General features: G+C 66.7%; 1 protein-coding gene across 4 annotated transcripts; it reads left to right on the forward strand.

Moving 5' to 3' along the window:
* The first annotated feature begins 744 nt into the window (after positions 1–744).
* On the forward strand, positions 745–19018 carry CAMK2B (calcium/calmodulin dependent protein kinase II beta). Of its 4 annotated transcripts, XM_054289185.1 has the most exons (21): positions 745–877; positions 3474–3568; positions 5699–5758; positions 5883–5937; positions 6028–6093; positions 8131–8203; positions 9148–9250; positions 9554–9637; positions 10012–10106; positions 10289–10411; positions 10492–10575; positions 11134–11176; positions 11592–11666; positions 13810–13847; positions 13927–13998; positions 15459–15503; positions 15715–15763; positions 17863–17938; positions 18055–18149; positions 18558–18792; positions 18861–19017. In XM_054289185.1, the coding sequence occupies exons 1-20, from the start codon at positions 813–815 to the stop codon at positions 18788–18790; spliced, it is 1629 nt and encodes a 542-aa protein (XP_054145160.1). In that variant the 5' UTR covers positions 745–812; the 3' UTR covers positions 18791–18792; positions 18861–19017. The 4 variants fall into 4 exon arrangements, with proteins under 4 accessions (XP_054145160.1, XP_054145162.1, XP_054145161.1 ...); XM_054289187.1 differs by lacking the exon at positions 11592–11666 and having other exon boundaries at positions 13807–13847; positions 18861–19018; XM_054289186.1 differs by lacking the exon at positions 15459–15503 and having other exon boundaries at positions 18861–19016.
* Positions 19019–19039: the final 21 nt, after the last annotated feature.

Genomic DNA, 19039 nt, shown 5'->3' on the forward strand with positions numbered 1-19039 from the left:
CCCTGCGGCTGCTCTGCCCTCCTGCGTGTCCCCCGCGCTGTGCTGCGGCACCGGGGGGCTCCAAGGTGCCCTTGGGGGAGGCACGGGGCGATTCTGTCCCGCCCCGACCCCTGCCGGGTGCTGTGCTCGGGGAGGCGTTGGAGCCTGGCAGGGTTGTTTGGGGTGACAGTGGTGCGGGAGGAGGGAGCTCGGTATTGGGGGGAACGGGGGGGATTCCCCGCGGGGGGAGAAGGCAGGACGTGGATGGGGGGGTCTTTGAGCGGGTTATCTGGATACTGGGGCTGTTTCGGGGGAGAATGTGGGATCCGGAGGGGCTGCGGGTTGGGATTCCTTTGGGGGGGATTGTGAGGTTCTTGAGAGGGATCTGGGTCTGCGTCCTGTTGCGGGGAGTGTGGATGTGAGTGTGGATTTGGGGTCCTTGGGGGGATCCGTCGGGGGGAGCCTGGACACAGGGTTATTTGTGGGGGGACTCCCGGGAAGGGCCGTCTGGGTACGGGGCCTTTAGGGGTGGGGGCTCGGTCTCCGTCTGCCGGGGGCAGTTCGGGGTAAGGGGGTCCCGGCTCGGGGGTCGGTCCGGTTGCGGGGCGCTCGCGGCGAGCGGGGGGATCCCCCCGGCGTGCGGGGGCAGCTCCGCGGCGGGGGTGCCCGGGAGGGGGCTGGGGGATCCCGGGCGGGGCGGGGGGCGGCGGGGGCTGTCCCGGGCTGGAGCCTCCCCCGGCCGGCGCCTCCCCCCGCCCCCCCGCGCCGGGCGGAGCCGGAGCCGAGCGGAGCCGGTGCCGGGGCGGCTCATTGCGGCGCGCCGCGGCGGCAGCATGGCCACCACCGTGCCCTGCACCCGCTTCACCGACGAGTACCAGCTCTACGAGGAGATCGGCAAGTAAGGGCGGCGGCCGCGGCCCCGGCCCCGGCTCCGGCCCCGGCCCCGGCCCCGGGGCGCGGCGGGGGCGGGGGGCGCTGCCCGGGGCTCCGGGAGCCGCTCGGTGCAGACGTGACGCATCCCCCCCCTCCTCCCCCCCCGGGATGGGACACCCGGGACTGGCCCCCCCCCGCCCCCCCCGGGACCGGCCCCCCCCAGCCCACCCCCCCGGGACCGGCCCTGCCCAGCTCCCCCCCCCCGGTACTGCCCTCCCCCCGGTATTGGCCCTGCCCCCCCCAACGGCCCCCACCCCTTATACCGCCCCCCTCCTGGGGCCTTCCAGCCCTCCCCGGCTGCCCGGACCCCTCAGCTCCTCTGGGCCCCCTCCCCGTAGCCCCCCCGGTCCCTGCAGCCCCCTTGCTGCCCATCCTTATGGACCCTCACCTTTAGGCTCCCCTGTCTGTCCTCATCCCCCGGCCCCGGTCACCCCAGAGCCCTCCTCCATCCCTCCCGATCCCCTGCAGTCCCCAATCTCCTGTCCCTGGAGACCCCCACTCAGTCCTGAGAGCTGCCCTTGACCCCATGGACCCTCCATCCTTACAGACCCCCGATTCCTCCTCAACCCCTCCCCATTTCCACAGATTCCCCCAGCACTGCTAATCTTGCCCCTGCCTCCTGCAGACCCCTCCGTCCTTAAAGCCCCTTTGCCTCCATTCTCACTGAGCCCCCCCATCCTTCAGACCCCCCCTCCCTGTTCCTTATAGATCTACATCCCTCCAGATCCCCCCCAAAGCTCCTACAAACCCCCACTCCCTCCAGTCCTTATAGCCCCCTCCAGTCCTTATAGCCCCCCTGGTCCCTACCAAATCCTCCACCCTCCCCAATCCCCCCTCCCGAGTCCTTACAGCCCCCATTTGCGCACCCCCCAATTTTCCATCCTTGAGTATTTATAGGCACCTGCTCCTTTTAGATCTCCTCCCTTTTCAGGACCCCCTTTGCCCCTCATCTTGATGGATTTCCCCATCCCTCCAGCCCCTCCATTTCCACAGGCCCTCCCCCATCTCCACAGACCCCCCCTGCCCCCCCCATCCCTCTCCCCCTGGTCCTTTTAGACCCTATTCCCCCCATCCCCTATTAGACCCTTTTGGGCCTTATATAACTCCCCAAATCCACTCCCCCTTCGGGTCCTTACAGACTCCAGCCCTCCTGGGCCCCCCGGGCCTCAAAGACTCCCAGGGCCCCTCTGCTGCCCTGAATCCCTCCAGGCCCTCCATCGTGCCCCCCTCGGGTGGGTGTTGTGGGGAGCTGGAGAGGAGCTCTTTTGGGGGGTTCATTTGCCCCCAGGGCCATGGGGATGCAGTTTTCCCCCCCATCCACGGGCAGGGATCGGCTGGGGGTAAAACGAGGGGAGCGGGGAGGGGGTCTGACCCTTTGTGAGAGGTTGCACCCCCTCCCTAGATGGGGGGAACGTTTTGCAGGGTTGGCTGTAGTCCCTTTGGGGGTGCCAGCAGGGGGAACATGGTGCCAGTCGGGGGCTGTTCTCTCGGTCTGCCCAAAATCCAGCCCATCCTGGTTGCCATGGCAACGTGGTCCTGTTTCCCCCTTCCCATCTCTCGGTGTAGCCTGCCAGCCATCGCGCATGTGTCCCCCCATCACCGGGGGGGGGGGGGGGGGGGTATTGCTCTCGCCGGGGGGAAACTGAGGCACGGCTCGGGCCAGGACAGCGTGCCCCCCTCAGGGACTGGCACCCACCGTGTCCCCTGTCCTGGGGGCCACGTGGGGAAGGGAGGGGTCAGGGCCCTGGGAGCCCCCACTTTTCCCCTGGCGGTGAGAGCATCCCCCTGTTTTGGCCAGCATGGGGCCCGTGGTGCCTGGGGACGTGGGGACATGGGGTGGTGGCAGGGGACAGCCAGGCCCTGCTCCCCTCCCAGGGCACACGTCCCACACCGCTCCCTCTCCGTGGCAGGCCTGGGGTGGTGCTGGCCCCAGCCACGTCCCCATCCTTCCCGGGAATCTCCTCTGTGCGCCCTGGGGCTGCCTCGGCCCCCCCCAGCAAGGGACGGGCAGGGGATGTGCAGGGACATGGGTCCTGGAAGGGGGACAGGAGCTGATGGCACCTGAAGGGGCTGCCGGTGCTTCTGCCTGGCACGGGCACGACCCTGCTTTTCCCATCTCTGTCCCTGTCCCTGGGGGGGACAGCTGGTGGCTGCCAGCCTCCCCATGCTCAGAGCTGGGTGCTGTGCCCCCTGCCAGCACCACCGCTGTCACCGCTGTCACCGCCACTGCCATCCTCACCATCGCCGCCACCACGGCCACCGCTGCCATCCGGGCCACCCACTGTTCCCATGGCAACGAGCTGCCGGTGCTGGATCCTTCCTGCGACCCCCCCTCCCTCGATGCTCCGTGGCACCCAGCCCCCCCCCCTTCCCAAAGCCAGCCCCGGCGCCCCCCCGGCAGGGCCCCCTGTGCCAGGGCCCTCCCTGCCACCCCCGGGCCGGGGCTCACCCCCCGCGCTGAGTCACGGCGGGCGCAGCCCCCCGACCCGCGTGCTGAGTCACGGCGGGGCCGCCCCCACGCCCCCGGCGCTCGGGGCCGCGCTGAGCCTGGCCCTCCCCAGGGGAGCCTTCTCGGTCGTCCGGCGCTGCGTCAAGCTCTGCACTGGCCATGAGTACGCTGCCAAGATCATCAACACCAAAAAGCTCTCTGCCAGAGGTAGGACCCTGGGAGCCTGGCACTGCCAGCACCCCTCTGCCACCCCGGGGGACTCCCAGACAGGCCAGGTGCCTGGGACAGCCCATGGCACCTGTGACACCTGTGACCCCTCTGATACCCCTGGTGGCCATGGGACCTGTGACACCCCTGATACCCCTGGTGCCTGGGATAGCTCCATGGCACCTGTGACACCTGTGACACCTCTGATACCCCTGGTGCTCATGGCACCTGTGACACCTCTGATACCCCTGGTGCCACGACAGCCGGGCTACCTGTGGTGCCCATGGCAGGTGTGACAGCTGTGACCCCAGTGGTGCTGGTGGGAGGGAGGGGTGAATGCTCTGGGGTGGGGTCTGGCCCTGTCCATCCCCGTTATCCCCCTGCTGCCTCCCCCGAGGCCCCTCAGAACCTCACCTGTCCCTAAGGTGTGGGTGCCCTGCAGGTACACAGGTGTAAGTGGATGGGGAGGAGGGTCTGCACGCACAGGTGTGAGCCCTGTGTGTGTGCAGGTGTGAGCTGTGTGTGCAGAGGTGTGTGTGCTTGGGGTGGGTGTGATGGTGGGTGTGCACACATGGGCAGTGAGGGTACCTGAGTGTGTGTGCACAGGTGTGTGTGCTTGGGGTGGGTGTGCACACATGGGCAGTGGGGGTACCTGAGTGTGTGTGCACAGGTGTGTCTACATGGGGGTGTGTGTGATGGTGGGTTTGCACAATGAGCAGTGGGGGTACCTGAGTGTGTGTGCTTGGTGTGCAGGCAGGTGTGCACATGTCAACATGTGTGAGTGTGTGCTTGCACACGGGGGTGGGCACTGCTGTGTGTGCAGAGCTGTGAGCAGAGTGGGTGCCTGTGGGGTGGGGTGTGCTCCCAGCTCTGCAGTGGGGGTGTGCAGGTGTGTGCAGGTGTGTGCAGGTGTGGGATGTGTGACAGCGTGTGGGGGTGTGGAGGTTTAGGGTGTGCACTTGGATAAGAGGCAGCAGAGTGGCACAGGGGGCGTGTGAGTGTTCTGTGTGTGCACACGTGTGTGTCTGGCTGGAGCTGTGTGCACAGGTGTGAGCAGTGCACACACACACGTGTGTGAGCTGTGTGCACATCTGTGCGCATGTCTGTGTGCCCTTGAATGCAGACACACCCAGAAGTGCAGCTGCACACACAGGTACACATGTGCACTCATACAGTGGCTGTTGCAGGCCACACACATGTGGAGTTGCACACACACACAGCTGCACAGATGTGCACACACCTGCACATGCAGGAACCACCACGCACGGGGGAACAGCTGCACGCTCCACATCCCGTACAAACACAGGTACAGTGATGCACACGGTGCAGCCACACACACACGTGTACCTGTGCACACAGGTACAGCCACGGAGCTGTCTGGCTGCACACAGAGGTGCACAGAGGGACAGCCACACGCAGGCACACTCACGTGTGTGCACAACTGCAGGGTAGGGATACCCACCACACCTGCACACCCACACACAGGTACAGGCACACACAGGTACAGCCACAGGTGCTTGCACACATGTGCCCTCCCATCTGTACCTGTGTACCGGCATGCACAGCCCCACACACAGGCCCACACGTGAATGTGCACACCTGTGCACACCTGCAGCTTGTGCATGCCTGTATCCACATGCACACCCCACCCATACCTGTACACACCTGCACACGTGCACACCCAGGCATGTGTGCACAAGCCCACAGGTGCTGCCGCCAGCCCTGCCCCCAGTGCATACCTCAGGGGCATCTTGGGCTGCTCTCACTGGGGTTGGGCTGGGGACAGGTGAGGTGAGGGGGTGCAGGGCCGGGCAGGTGAGGGGGTGCAGGGCAGGTGAGGGGGTGCAGGGCAGGGCAGGTGAGGGGATGCAGGGCAGGTGAGGGGGTGCAGGGCCGGGCAGGTGAGGGGGTGCAGGGCAGGTGAGGGGGTGCAGGGCAGGGCAGGTGAGGGGGTGCAGGGCAGGTGAGGGGGATGCAGGGCAGGTGAGGGGGTGCAGGGCAGGTGAGGGGTGCAGGGCAGGTGAGGGGGTGCAGGGCCGGGCAGGTGAGGGGTGCAGGGCAGGTGAGGGGTGCAGGGCAGGTGAGGGGTGCAGGGCCGGGGAGGAGCCCCCCTGACCTGTGCCCCCCCAGATCACCAGAAGCTGGAGCGCGAGGCGCGGATCTGCCGGCTGCTCAAGCACTCCAACATCGGTGAGTGACCGGGACAGGGGGTGGCACCCTGGGGACACCCCGAGGGACCCGGGCAGTGGCTCGGAGAGGGGACCCGGGCTCGGCGGCGCCTGAGGCTGAGCCTGTCCCCATCTGGTCCCCACAGTGCGGCTCCACGACAGCATCTCCGAGGAGGGCTTCCATTACCTCGTCTTTGACCTGTGAGTGCGGCAGGAGGCTCCCGGAGCTCCGGGAGGGCTCGGGGGATGCCGGGGGCCCTCGCGCTCATGTGGGGCCCGGCTGTGTTCCAGGGTGACAGGCGGCGAGCTCTTCGAGGACATCGTGGCGCGGGAGTACTACAGCGAGGCCGATGCCAGGTGAGCCCTGGCCCCGCGGAGCCCAGGCACCGTGCCCCGTGCCCCGTGCCCGGTGCCCCTGCAGGGATGGGGCAGCTCAGCCAGGCAGGCAGGGGGGCAGCCCCCGGCCCCTCTGTTATTGCCGCCCCTCCGTGCTGTGCTGGGTGGGGGGGGGGCCCGCCTGGGGCGCCCCCATATCGCGCCCCCCCCCGTGGTCCCCGCTCTGCCGCCGAGTCCCGGCGCTGCCGTGCCCTGTGCCGGGGGGCTGGGGGCAGGCGGGGGCCCCGGGCCCCTCGGTGCCGTGCCAGCCCCCCGTGCCCTGTGTGCCGCCGTGTGCCCCCCCCCCCCCCCCCCCCGTGGTCTCTGGGCTTTCACAACATTTGTTTCTCCCCCTCTCTCGTTCCCCCCATCTCCGCCCCCCCCGTCCCCGTGCCCCTCGTGCCCCTCACCTCCTCCATCCATTCGCCCCATCCCTCTGTCCCTCTCGTCTCCCATCACTCGTTGCTCGGGCTCTGTGCGTGTCCGTGTGTCCATCTGTGTGTCCGTCCGTCCCACCGCTGCCCTCCGCTCGCTGCCCCCCTGGCCCTTGCCCTCCGTTTTGCCTCCCACACTCGTCCTTGCCCCCGAAATGCCTCCTATCCTCCCGTGCCCCTCTCCTGCCTCTGTCTCCCACCCCTCTGCCCCCAACCTGTCCCCACACCCCGGCCCCCCACTTCTTGCGCCCCACCCCTTTACCTCATCCCCCCCCGCCAACCTGCCCCCCATTCCCACCCCCTTTACCTCATCCTGACCCCGTCCCGCCCCCGTCTCCCACCCGTGCCCCTCCATCCTGCACCCCCTCACCCTATCCCGCCCCCTCCCACCCCCTTTGCCCTCTCCTGCCCTTGCCCTGCCCCTTCCCGCCCCTAACCCCCTCCCGCCCCGCCCGCCCCCCCGTTCTGTTTTGCAGTCACTGTGTCCATGAGCTCTTTGCCCGCGTTCCTCCCACCCATCACTTTGCCCCTGAGCAGAGGGAGCCGCAGGTCAGTATCTGGGGGGGGCCGGGGGGGCCATTTCCCCCTCGCTGCCCCCGCCCGCGCTGCCCCCGCTCCCCGGCCCCCTCCGCTCCTCAGGACCCCGCTCTGCTCTGGGCCTTTCTCCTCACTCTTTTTGCTCCCTGAGCCCCCTTTTTTGCCCCCCCCTCACAGGGAGGTGCCCCCCCAGCGCCCCCGCTCCCCCAGCCGGCGGGGCCCCCCTTCACCCCCATTTCAGGCTCTCATCCCCTCGCTCCTTCCCTCTTTCTTTCTTGTCTCGTCTCCATCCGCCGCCCCATCCCCTGCTCCCCCCTCCCCGTCAGTCCTGTCTGGGGGACCCCCGTGTCTGGGCGGCAGCAGGGACGGGGGGCTCCCGTGGGGGACGGGGGGGCACAGAAACACCACTGGGGTGGCCCCCGTGGCTCCGTGCCCAGGGCGGAGCTCACCTGGTGGGCGCTGAGGGGTGACCCCAGGCAGTGACCCCCAGGCAGTGACCCCCAGGGCATGATCCCACACGTGTGACCCCTCTCAGTGACCCCCAGGGCATGATCCCACACGTGTGACCCCCAGGGGATGATCCCACAGGTCTGACCCCAGGCAGTGACCCCCAGGGCATCATCCCACAGGTGTGACCCCTCTCAGTCACCCCCTTGCAGTGACATCCCTGGGATGGCACCCCAGGGGTGACCCCAAGGGATGACCCCCAGACAGGGATGTGCCCCCAGGAAGGAGTGACACGCTCAGGGATGACCCCTCCTCAGGCTGTGACGTCCCCACAGGTGTCCCCTAGGCACTGAGCCACGCCAGGTGGGGCTGTCCCCAGGGTAACCCCTCTGTGTGACCCCCCAGGGGTGATGCCCCCGGGCTGAGCCCCTGGCAGGGGTACAGAGAGGTTCTCATGCACACAAATCCAAGGTCACCGCTGGTTTTTGTCAGTTCCCCCGGGTGCAGAGGGACGGGGGCTGCTTTGGGGGCGCGGGTGGTGCGCAGGGTGTGAGGCAGGTGGGGGGCAGCGTGCCTCTGACCTCCTCCCATTTGCACGCAGCCACTGCATCCAGCAGATCCTGGAGGCTGTCCTGCACTGTCACCAGATGGGGGTGGTCCACAGGGACCTCAAGGTAAGTGTGTCCCCTACCCCCGTCCATCCCCCTGCCCAGTTCCTGGGGTCCCCACAACCCGGGGGTGCCCTGGCCTGGCGGATTCTGGGCGCTCACTGGGATCCTGCTGGGCTTTGGGGATCCCCTCAGCTTTGGGGATCCCCATCCACCTTTGCTGAGGGTGCACACGTGTCCCCCAGCTGTGTCACAGTTCTGCACTGCTGGGGGGTCTCCCTGCAGCCCCCAGCTGCCATTGCCCCAGGGGGAGTGTGAGCTGTGGGGGTGGAAATGGATGGGGGCACGGGGGGAGGCAGCTGGAGCTTGGCTGGGGGACAGGGCAGGACACGGGAGGGTGATGGTGGGACACAGAGGGACAGTGGGACATGGGGACAGTGGGACACAGGGGGACAGTGGGACACAGAGGGACAGTGGGACACACAGGGACGGTGGGACACAGAGGGACAGTGGGACACAGGGGGACGGTGGGACACACAGGGACGGTGGGACACAGAGGGACAGTGGGACATGGGGACAGTGGGACACAGGGGGACAGTGGGACACAGAGGGACAGTGGGACACAGGGGGACGGTGGGACACAGAGGGACAGTGGGACACAGGGGGACAGTGGGACACACAGGGATGGTGGGACACAGAGGGACAGTGGGACACACAGGGATGGTGGGACACAGGAGGACAGTGGGACACGGGGACAGTGGGACACACAGGGATGGTGGCATGGGGGGATGCTGGGCTGAGGCCAGTGAGACACAGGCGGACCCTGAGCTGGCCATGGGGCTGTGCCATGCGGCGCCATTGGCAGAGGGCACCCACGGCCACAGCCCCACAGCACAGAGCCAGCCGAGGGCAGGACCTGGGCAAGGGCAGCAGTGAAGTCCCTCTGTGGTTGCTGCATCCCTGCTCTCTGTCCCCCCCGTCTGTGCCCCGTGCTGGTGCTCCCTGCGCAGCCCGAGAACCTGCTCCTGGCCAGCAAGTGCAAAGGGGCAGCAGTGAAGCTGGCAGACTTCGGCCTTGCCATCGAGGTGCAGGGGGATCAGCAGGCCTGGTTTGGTGAGTGCTGGCGTCCCCCTGTCCCCCACAGCCCCTGCCCACCGCTCTGGGCACCTGTGCTGTGTCTGCTGGGTCCCTGCACATCCCCTGAGTCCCTGCTCTGTTCCTGCTGTGTCTGCCCCGAGCCCACCCCAGCCCCATCCCAAACCCACCCTGTCCCTGCCCTGTGCCCTCAGCGTCCTGCCCCGTGCCCACCCCTGCCCAGCACATCCCTGCCCCACGTCCCAGTGCCGTGTCCTGTCCTTGTCCTCCCCCCTTGTGGCTCACCTGTCTCTCCTCACGCTCTCTCTGTCCCTGTCCCAGGATTTGCAGGCACACCTGGCTACCTGTCCCCCGAGGTGCTGCGCAAAGAGGCCTATGGCAAACCCGTGGACATCTGGGCGTGTGGTAAGAGCCAGTCCCTGCCTGTCCCTGCCCAATCCCATCCTATCCCTGCCCCATCACTGCCCAGTCCCATTCTGATCCCATCCCACTCCCATTTGGCACTTTCCAGGCTCCATTCCAGTCTTATCCCATGCCCATCCTAGTATCACCCTTTTCCCCATCCCATTTCTGTGCTGGTCCCAGTTCCTGTTCCAGCTCTGACCCCATCCCGGGGCTATCCCGTGCCATGTGCCTGGCAGCGCCACACTGTCTGTGCCATCCTGGCAGCACAGGGACAGCCCACGTGTGGAATGCTCGCTTTGTCACGGGGACACCTTTGAGGGAGACAGGGTGGTCTGGGGTCCCTGCAGCCCCTAACCCCACTCTCCCCGGCCCAGGGGTCATCCTGTACATCCTGCTGGTGGGCTACCCGCCCTTCTGGGACGAGGACCAGCACAAACTCTACCAACAGATCAAGGCTGGTGCCTACGATGTAAGTGCCCGGTGCCAGGGCCCGTTAATTCCGGAACCTTCTGGGAGCTGCAGCTGATGTGCAGCAGGCAGAGCCCGGGGTGGCTGTGGTGTCTTTGGTGCTGGCTGGGGACGTGTGGGGATGTGGGGGCCATGGGGCCGCCCCTCCTCAGCTGTCCCCCCCGTGTCCCCGTGCTCCCCCAGTTCCCTTCGCCTGAGTGGGACACGGTCACCCCCGAAGCCAAAAACCTCATCAACCAGATGCTGACCATCAACCCCGCCAAGCGCATCACGGCCCACGAGGCCCTCAAGCACCCGTGGGTCTGCGTAAGTGCAGGGGTCCCCCGGGCACGGCGCCCCCCTGGCGGTGCCCCCGGCACCCGGTGCTGACCCCCCTGTCCCCGCAGCAACGCTCCACCGTGGCCTCCATGATGCACAGGCAGGAGACAGTGGAGTGCTTGAAAAAGTTCAACGCCCGGAGGAAGCTCAAGGTGAGGGGCCTGCTGGGGAGCTGTGGGCTGGGGGCAGTGCTGGGGACACCGCCCTGCCTCTCATCTCCATGGGGCTCTCCTGTGGGACCCTCCCTGCCCTGCCCACTGTGGGACCCCTGCCTGCTGTGGGACATTTCCCTGCCCTGCCCACTATGGGACCCCTGCCCTGCCCACTGTGGGACATTTCCCTGCCCTGCCCGCTGTGGGACCCTCCCTGCCCTGCCCGCTTTGGGACCCTCCCTGCCCTGCCCGCTGTGGGACATTTCCCTGCCCTGCCCGCTGTGGGACCCCTGCCCTGCCTGCTGTGGGACCCTCCCTGCCCCGCCCACGGTGGCAGCACCTGGTACGGTGGCAGAACCCGGCATCTTCCTGCCCCAGCGCCCTTCAGGGCCTTCCTGTGCCCTTCCATGGGGCACAGTCCCTTCCCATCATGTGTCGCAGTCCCAGTCCTGTGGGCCCCACCCTGCACCCCCCATCCCATCGCCCGTTTGCCCCCTGCCCCTCGCCCACCCCAGCGCACCCCAGCCCCTCTCTGGCTCACGCTGGCCCCCCCCGCAGGGTGCCATCCTCACCACCATGCTGGCCACCAGGAACTTCTCAGGTAAGGGGGGGCTCGCCCTGGCCGGGGGGGCCGGGGGCCGCAGTCCCCCCTTCACGCCCCCCCCCGGGCCGGTGCCCCCCTCTCTCTGTCTCGCTGTCTTTCTCTCTTTCTCCCCTCCCTTCCTTAACCCCCCACCCATTTTTTCCCCATCGGTGAGGACGGGGCATGTGGTAGCCGCGGTGGGGCCGGCGGCGCCCCCCGCCCCACGCACACACGGCAGCAGGTAGAGCGCGGTGGTCCCCGCGTGTCCCCCCGGGCGGGGGCACGGACACCGCAGCCCCCCCAGGCCTGGGGCCGGGTGAGGGGCGCCCCGAGAGCTCTCTCTGGGGGGGGGGGGGAGGGGGGGGTCCCGGCCGGCGCCGCCGCCCCCTAACAGGAGCTCCGCTCCCTCTCTCTCTCTCCGGCCCTCCGGCAGTGGGCAGACAGACCACCGCTCCTCCCACCATGTCGGCGGCCGCTGCCGGGGCCCCGCTGGGGCTGGTGGAACAAGGTAGACGCGTCCGCAGAGGGCCCCCGGCCCCCCGGCCCCGCTTGGTCTCTGTGTGTCCCCGGACCCTCCATCCCCACGTCGCCCCCCTCTTCTCCCGCCCGTCCTCTTCCCTGCCTCCCACCTCCCCAACGGGTTTCGGGTGCCCTCCTCGGAAATCGGAGCGCATGCATGGCCCCCCGGCACTGCCCCGCAACCGCCCCCTCCTCGCTGCACCGAGAGACGCCGCTGTCCCCCTGCTGCCCCCCGCCCGGCCCCGGGGAGGGGGCCCTGCACGGCCCCCACCCCCAAGGCGGGGCTGTCACTGCCTCAGCCCGGAGGGGACGCGCTGGTGCCATCTCCAGGTGCACAGTGGTGCCTTCCCCGGGTGCACACAGGTGACATCCCCGGGTGCACACTGGTGCCATCCTCAGGGTGTGCCATCCCCAGGTACCCACGGGTGCCATCCCCAGGTGGTGCCATCCCCAGGTGCACCTGGTGCCATCCCCAGTCCACACTGGGTGAACACAGGGAGCTGGGGTGGGGGGATGATTTTGGGGATGATTTTGGGGTGATTTTGAGCCTCCCCACTGCTCCCATCCCCCCATGCACACAGGGGGGGCACACGGTGCATGAAGGGGGGGGCAAACAGGCTGCATGTCCCGTGTCCCCCCGTGCCCCCCCTGCGTCCCCCCTTGCATGTGTCCCCTCCCCGCATGTCCCCCCGGCATGTCTCCCCATGCATGTCCCCCCCTGCATGTCCCCCCCTGCATGTCCCCCCATGCATGTGCCTCCCCACGGCTTCTGAGAGCTGCAGCCGGTGTTTGTGGTGCCGTGAAACACTCGGCGGGTCTTAAACCACCCCCTCAGCCAGGGCTGCCCCTGGCCCCCCCGCCAGGGGTCCCCCCTCCCGCCCCCAATTCGGCTCTGGTTTAAACCCCCACCTCTCAGCGCCCGCCTGCTTTCAGAGGAGGGACCGGGACCCTTGGGGACACCCTGCTAGGGCCCCTGGGGGACACAGGGCCAGGGGAGGGATGTGTGGGTCACGTCCCCCTCCTCTGGTGCCGATGGGCGCCGCCCTGCTGTCACTGGACTTGTCACCACACATCTCCCCCCAGCGTGCGCTGCCAGCCAGGGGAGGGGTCCCTCAGTGCGGAGGGATGACGAGGACGCTCGAGGTGACGCCCCCTGCCCTCCACACACCCCCACAAGCACTTGTGCCCCACCACGTCCCCGTCACCCCTGTTCCCCTCTGGCCAGAGATCGTGGTAGCAGTGACAGATGCTCGTACCCGTGCCCGTCCTTGTCCCCCTCCAGGGAGACAGGGGGGCACAGGCAGCTGTCCCCGCCCCCTGTACTCAACTCATCTTTTTTATGTTCTTTTTTTATGTTTTTCCCCTTTTCCTCCTCTCCCCCCTCCCCGTTTCTCTCTTGTCCCCCTCCCCACTCCTCTCTCTCGCTTTCCTCTCTGCATTTCTCCAAGGTAAGCCAGCCCTGCCCCTCCACGCGGGGGCCACCAGGATGGGGACCCCCCTCAGGTTGGGGGCACCTCCTCCCCCCAGTGTGGGGACCCCCTGAGTTTGGGGACCCTTCCCTCCAGGACGGGGACACCCTGCCTGGATGGGGATCCCCACAGGTTGAGGACATCCCTCCCAGGGTGGGGACAACCCCCCAAGTTCGGGGACCCCCCTGAGTTTGGGAACCTCCCGCTAGGAGGGGGACACCCCCCAGGATGAGAATGGTCCCACAAGGTTGGGGAACCCCTCCCTGGGTGGGGACCTTCCTGAGGCTGGGGACTCCTCCAGGTGGGGGACACCCCTCCCAGCATGGAGAACCCCCCAAAACGGGGATTCCCTAGGATGGGGACACCCCACCCAGCATGGGGACTCCCCCCTGTAAGGGAACACCCCCGGCATGGGGACACCCCTCAAAACGGAGCCCCCTTAGAATGGGGACACCCCTCCCTGCATGGGGACCACCCCTCTAAAATGGGGACCTCCCCCAGGCTGGGGACAGCACCGTGCTGGCGTGTTCCCCTCTGTGGCACAGGGGTTGGTGCTGCCAGCGCCCGGGGTGGGATCAGCGGGGTGGCCGGGAGGGCTCTGGGCACGGGGACCTGCGGTGCCCCTCGTGCAGGGGGCACTGACCCTGTCTCCCCCCGCAGCAGCTAAGAGCTTACTGAACAAGAAGGCGGACGGCGTCAAGGTGAGGGGCCCGGGGGGCTGGGGGGGCCCGGGGGGGCTCCTTCCCCCACGGTGCTGAGCCCCCCGTGTGTCCCCTGCAGCCCCAGACCAACAGCACCAAAGGCAGCGCCGGCGTCACCAGCCCCAAGGGGACCCTCCCGCCCACCGCTCTGGTAGGTGCCCCCCGCCCTGCACCCCAAATCCCCCGTCCCATGGGATCCATCCCACAGCCCATCCCATCCCATCCCATCGGCCGCTCCTGGGGAGGGGGGTCCCGAGCATGGAGAGGGGAGTGCAGGACGGGGGCACGGGGGGACCCCGCCGCGCAGAGCAGGTGGGTGAAGGGACAGCCCCGTGTCCCCCTCAGCCCTGGGGACAGCGGCATGGCTGAGGACACGCCCATGCAGGTGTCCCGTGCAGGGACAAGGTAGGTCCAGGACACGGACACAGAGATGTTCCTGCCATGGGCACAGCAAGGTGGGTGCAGGACATGAGGATGGGAGCAAGGTGGGTGCAGGGTATGGGCACAGATGCCCCATAATGGGGACAGGGCACAGCCTGGTGACTCAGATGGACAGGTGGGTGGAGGGCAGGAGGTGGGGACGCCCTGCAGTGCCAGTGGCAAGGCAGGTGCAGGTCACAAGGATGGGGCTGCTGACTGTGACCTCGCAGGTGAGGTAAGTGCAAGATCCAGACACGGGACTGCCCAGCGGGCGCAGTAGGGTAAAGGCATGGCTGTCTAGAGCAGCATGTGCTGCATTTGGGGGTGCTGTGGCAGTGCCAACAGCAAGATAGGTGCGGGATGTGGGGGCAGGTGTGCCCGTTGTGACCTTTATGGCACAAGGGATGCAGAGCAAGGGCATGGAACCATGAGGGCAGGATGCAGGCAGGGTGATGCCCAGCTTGCACAGAGTGCTGTGCACTGGGGAAGGGGTGCCTGGCTGGTCAGCGAGTGCAGGATATGGAGAAAGGGGTGCCCACCCCACACACTGAGGGTGGGATGGGCAGCGGGAAGCTGTGGATGGGGGTGCTCAGGATGTGGGCACTGAGATGCTCAGGATGCAGACACAGGGATGGTTGAGATGCAAGCCAAGGGATGCTCAGGATGCAGACACAGGGACAGTTGGGATGCAGACACAGGGACGGTTGGGATGCAGGCAGTGGGATAGTTGGGATGCAGGCACAGCAGTGGTCTGGGTGCCCGCTGAGGGATGCACAAGGACATGGGCAGTGCTCGGGATGCAGGCAGCAGGATGGTTGGGGTTCAGGCACGGGGATGCCCAGGATGCTCAGATGCACGGTGAGTGGAGCCCCTGGGCACCGGGATGCAGGACAGGGGCACGGAGCTGCCCCCCAGCCCAGCCCATCCTTTTGGCCTCACTGCGTCTCTCCCCCGGCTCTGCCCACCTCTTTCCCCCCTCTCTTCCCCCTCCATGTCTGTGAATTAAACCATTTGGCTTTGCTGGACTAATGACTCTCTGCTTCTCTCCCCCTCTCTATCCCCTTCCCAAACCCGGTCTGGGTCTCTCTCCTCGCCCCTGTCCACGTGCTGCTCAATCCGTCGTTCCCCCTCGTTGTCCCCTCCGGGCTCTCGCTTCCCCCACCCCGCCTGTCTCTCTCCCTTCTCCTGTAGGAGCCTCAAAGTACCGTAATCCATAACCCCGGGGACGGCGCCAAGGTACCGCTGCCCGCCCTCGCCTCCATTCCCCGCATCAGCCATGGCCGGGGGGGTGCCAGGAGCGTGGGGGCAGCGGGGTCCCCCCGCGCCGTCCGGCCCCGCCGGGGTCCTGCCGAGCCCCCCCGGGCTCGTCCCCCCTCCCCGTGCCCCCCGGGGCCAGCTCTGACCCCCTGTTTGTGTCTCCCCCCCACCGCCGCCGCCCTGCGAGCAGGAGTCCTCCGACAGCACCAACACCACCATCGAGGACGAGGACACCAAAGGTGACGGGCGCGGGGGCGGCCGGGCTGCACTGGGATGCACTGGGACTCACTGGGAGCGAGCCGGGGTGGTGCTAGGATGCACTGGGTTGCACTGCAATGGCACTGGGATGCACTGGGAGGGTCTTGGAATGCACTGGGGTGGTGCTAGGATGGCACCAGTATGCATTTGGGGTGCACTGGAATGGTACTGGGATGACCTGTAGGATGCACTGTGGTATGGCACTGTGCTGGACAGCTGTGGAATGCACCAGGATGGCACTAGGATGCATTGGGATGCACTGAGAATGTGCTAGAATGCCCTGGGGTGGAGCTGGGATGTGCTGGGATGGCACTAAGATGCAGTGGGTGCACTGGAATGGCACTGGGATGGCACTGGCATAGCACCAGGATGCACTTGGTTCACTGGGATGCACTGGAGCAGCACTGAAATCATCGGGATGGAGCTGGGATGGCACCAGGATGCACTGGGAGTGTGTTAGATGGAATGCATTGAATAGAGCTGGGATGCATTGGCACCAGGATGCCTTGGATTGCACTGGAATTGCACTGGGATGAACTGGGGTGGACTGGCATGGCACCAAGATGCAGTTGGTGCACTGTGATGTGCTGGGACAGCACTGGAATGCACTGGGTGGGGTTTGGGATGGCAACAGGATCCATTGGGATGGCACTGGGACGTTTCTGGGATGCACTGGGAGTGTTCAAACTCACTGGAATTGATCTGGGCTGACACCAGGATTCATTGAGATGGCACCAGGATACACTGGGAGCATGCTGGGCTGCACTGGGAGGGTACTGGGAAGCATTGGGGTGCACTGTGTGGAAATGGGATAGACTGGGACACGCTGGAATGGCCCTGGAATGGCAGCTGGATTTAGTTGAAAGGGCACTGGGATGGCATCAGGATGCACTGCAATGATACTGGGACATACTGGGATGGTACCAGGAGGTGCTCTGGGTAGAGCTGGGCTGTACTGGGCCGAACTGGGATGCCCTGGAATAGCAGTGACACACAGAACGTTGGCACCGAGATGTGGTGAGAAGTCGCTGACAGAAACTGGAGTGTACTGGGACATACTGGGATGGAAATGGGCGGTGTTGGAATGGACAGAGGTGGCACTGGGATGCACTAGGAGGGCACAGGAGTGACACTGAGATGCACTGGGATGTAGTGGAGTGGCACTGAGGTGGTTGGGGCACATTAGAGTGACAAAAGAATGGATTGGGGAGAACTGGGATACAGTGGAATGGTACTAAGATTAATTGAGATGCACTGGAGTGACAGTGGGATGGGACTGGGGGATACTGGAATGCACTGGAGTGTACTGGGCTGTCACTGAAATGCAGTAGGATTGAACTGGGGTGTATTGGAATGCACTGGGCTGGCACTGGGATGCACTGGGAACCATCAGAACACCCGAGCAGCTCTGGGATGCACTAGGATTGCACTGGGATGTATCAGGATGCACTTGTATGGAACTGGGAGGGTACTGGGATGCGCTGGAATGGCACTGAGACACACTGGGATGGCACTGGGAAACACCAGTATGGAACTGGCTGTTCTGGGATGTGCCAGAACGGCACTGGGATGTACTGGGACTTGAAGAAGCAGTGCTGGGAGACACTTGGAACTACTGGGACAGGCTGAGCAGGCACTGGGATGCTTGAGCAGGCTGGGAGGACACTGGGATGGCACTGGGACATGCAGGGCTGGCACTGGGCTGGCAGTGAGACTTGTGAATGCTGGTGTGGCAGAGCTGTGGGGGTCCTGGGAGCACAGCGGTCCCTATCTGTCCCCAAGGGGTGTCTGTCTGTCCCCACAGTTTCTGTGTCTGTCCTCGAGGTCCCTGTGTGTGTCCCTGTGGCCTGTCTTGTCTGCCCTCATGGTCCGTCTGTCTGTCCCCGAGGTCCCTGTGTTTGTCCCCATGGTTCATCCCCATGGTCTGTCTGTCTGTCCCCAAGGTTTTTCTGCCCCCAAGGTCTGTCTGTCCGTCCCTGTGTCTGTCCCCAAGCCTCCCCTCATGTCCCGTGTCCACCCCCCCCGCCCCGGACGGTGTCCCCGGGGCTGGGGCGTGGCGGTGACAGTGGCGTGCCCCCAGCCCGCAAGCAGGAGATCATCAAGATCACGGAGCAGCTCATCGAGGCCGTCAACAACGGCGACTTCGAGGCCTACGCGTGAGTGGGGCGGGGCCGGGGCGGGGCCGGCTGGGTGGAGCCGGGAGGGGCGGGGTCGGGCGGGGCGGGGCCGCTGGGTGGAGCCGGGCGGGGCCACTCTCACCTGCCGCCCGCAGGAAGATCTGCGACCCGGGGCTCACCTCCTTTGAGCCCGAGGCACTGGGCAACCTGGTGGAGGGGATGGACTTCCACCGCTTCTATTTCGAGAACTGTGAGTACCCGAGCTGCCCGCGACACCTGCCCGTCTCACCTGCCCTGCCCCTCCAGGCCCTGTGCAGCCCAGCCCGATCCCTCCTGCCTCCTTCACTGTCCCCTGTCTCTTGCCCACTGCCTGCCCATCCTGGTCACCTTGTTTGCCACCTCCTTTGCTGGGCCATCTGTCCGCTTGCACTGTCCCCATCCCTGCCCCCATCCCTGCCCGTTTTTGCCCGTTCCCCTGCCCGTTCCCTGTCCATTCTCTGTCCCCATCCCTGCCCGTTCCCCTGCCTGTTCCCTGCCCATTCTCTGTCCCCATCCCTGTCCCTTCCCCTGCCCCTTCCCTGTCCCCATCCCGGCCCGTTCCCCGTTCCCTGCCGGTGCCGGTGCTGGTGCCAGCCGCGCCGTCCCGGCCTCCCCGCAGTGCTCTCCAAGAACAACAAGCCGATCCACACGACCATCCTGAACCCGCACGTTCACGTTATCGGGGAGGACGCGGCGTGCATCGCCTACATCCGCCTGACGCAGTACATCGACGGGCAGGGCCGGCCCCGCACCAGCCAGTCCGAGGAGACGCGCGTGTGGCACCGCCGCGACGGCAAGTGGCAGAACGTGCACTTCCACGGCTCGGGGGCGCCGGTGGCCCCGCTGCAGTGAAGGTGAGCCGGGCTCGGGGCCGGGGCGCGGCAGCCGCGGCCGTGGCTCACCCGCCGCGCTGTCCCCGCAGAGCTGGCGGTGGCTGTCCTGGTTCCAGCCCGATGGAGACGGCGATGGGAGCCGATGGCAGCCGGAGCTGCGGCCCCCCGAGCACGCGTCCGCATGCCTGTCCCCCCTACCCCGGCCCCGCTCCCCCCTCCGGTGCCTGTGTTTGCAGAAAACAAAAAGACAAAAAAAAAAAAAAAAAAA

The sequence above is a fragment of the Melozone crissalis genome, unplaced genomic scaffold (genome assembly GCF_028551555.1).
Source record: "Melozone crissalis strain CALT ecotype California unplaced genomic scaffold, PUWL_Pcris_2 ptg000064l_1, whole genome shotgun sequence".
Taxonomy (NCBI): domain Eukaryota; kingdom Metazoa; phylum Chordata; class Aves; order Passeriformes; family Passerellidae; genus Melozone; species Melozone crissalis.

What these genes read in the sequence shown, in the direction of transcription:
- CAMK2B (XM_054289185.1), top strand. Translation starts at nt 813, where the DNA reads ATGGCCACCACCGTGCCCTGCACCCGCTTCACCGACGAGTACCAGCTC. An exon ending in CAAAAAGCTCTCTGCCAGAG is followed by an intron (nt 3,569 to 5,698) that starts GTAGGACCCTGG and finishes GTGCCCCCCCAG; the next exon opens with ATCACCAGAAGCTGGAGCGC. An exon ending in GCTCAAGCACTCCAACATCG is followed by an intron (nt 5,759 to 5,882) that starts GTGAGTGACCGG and finishes TGGTCCCCACAG; the next exon opens with TGCGGCTCCACGACAGCATC.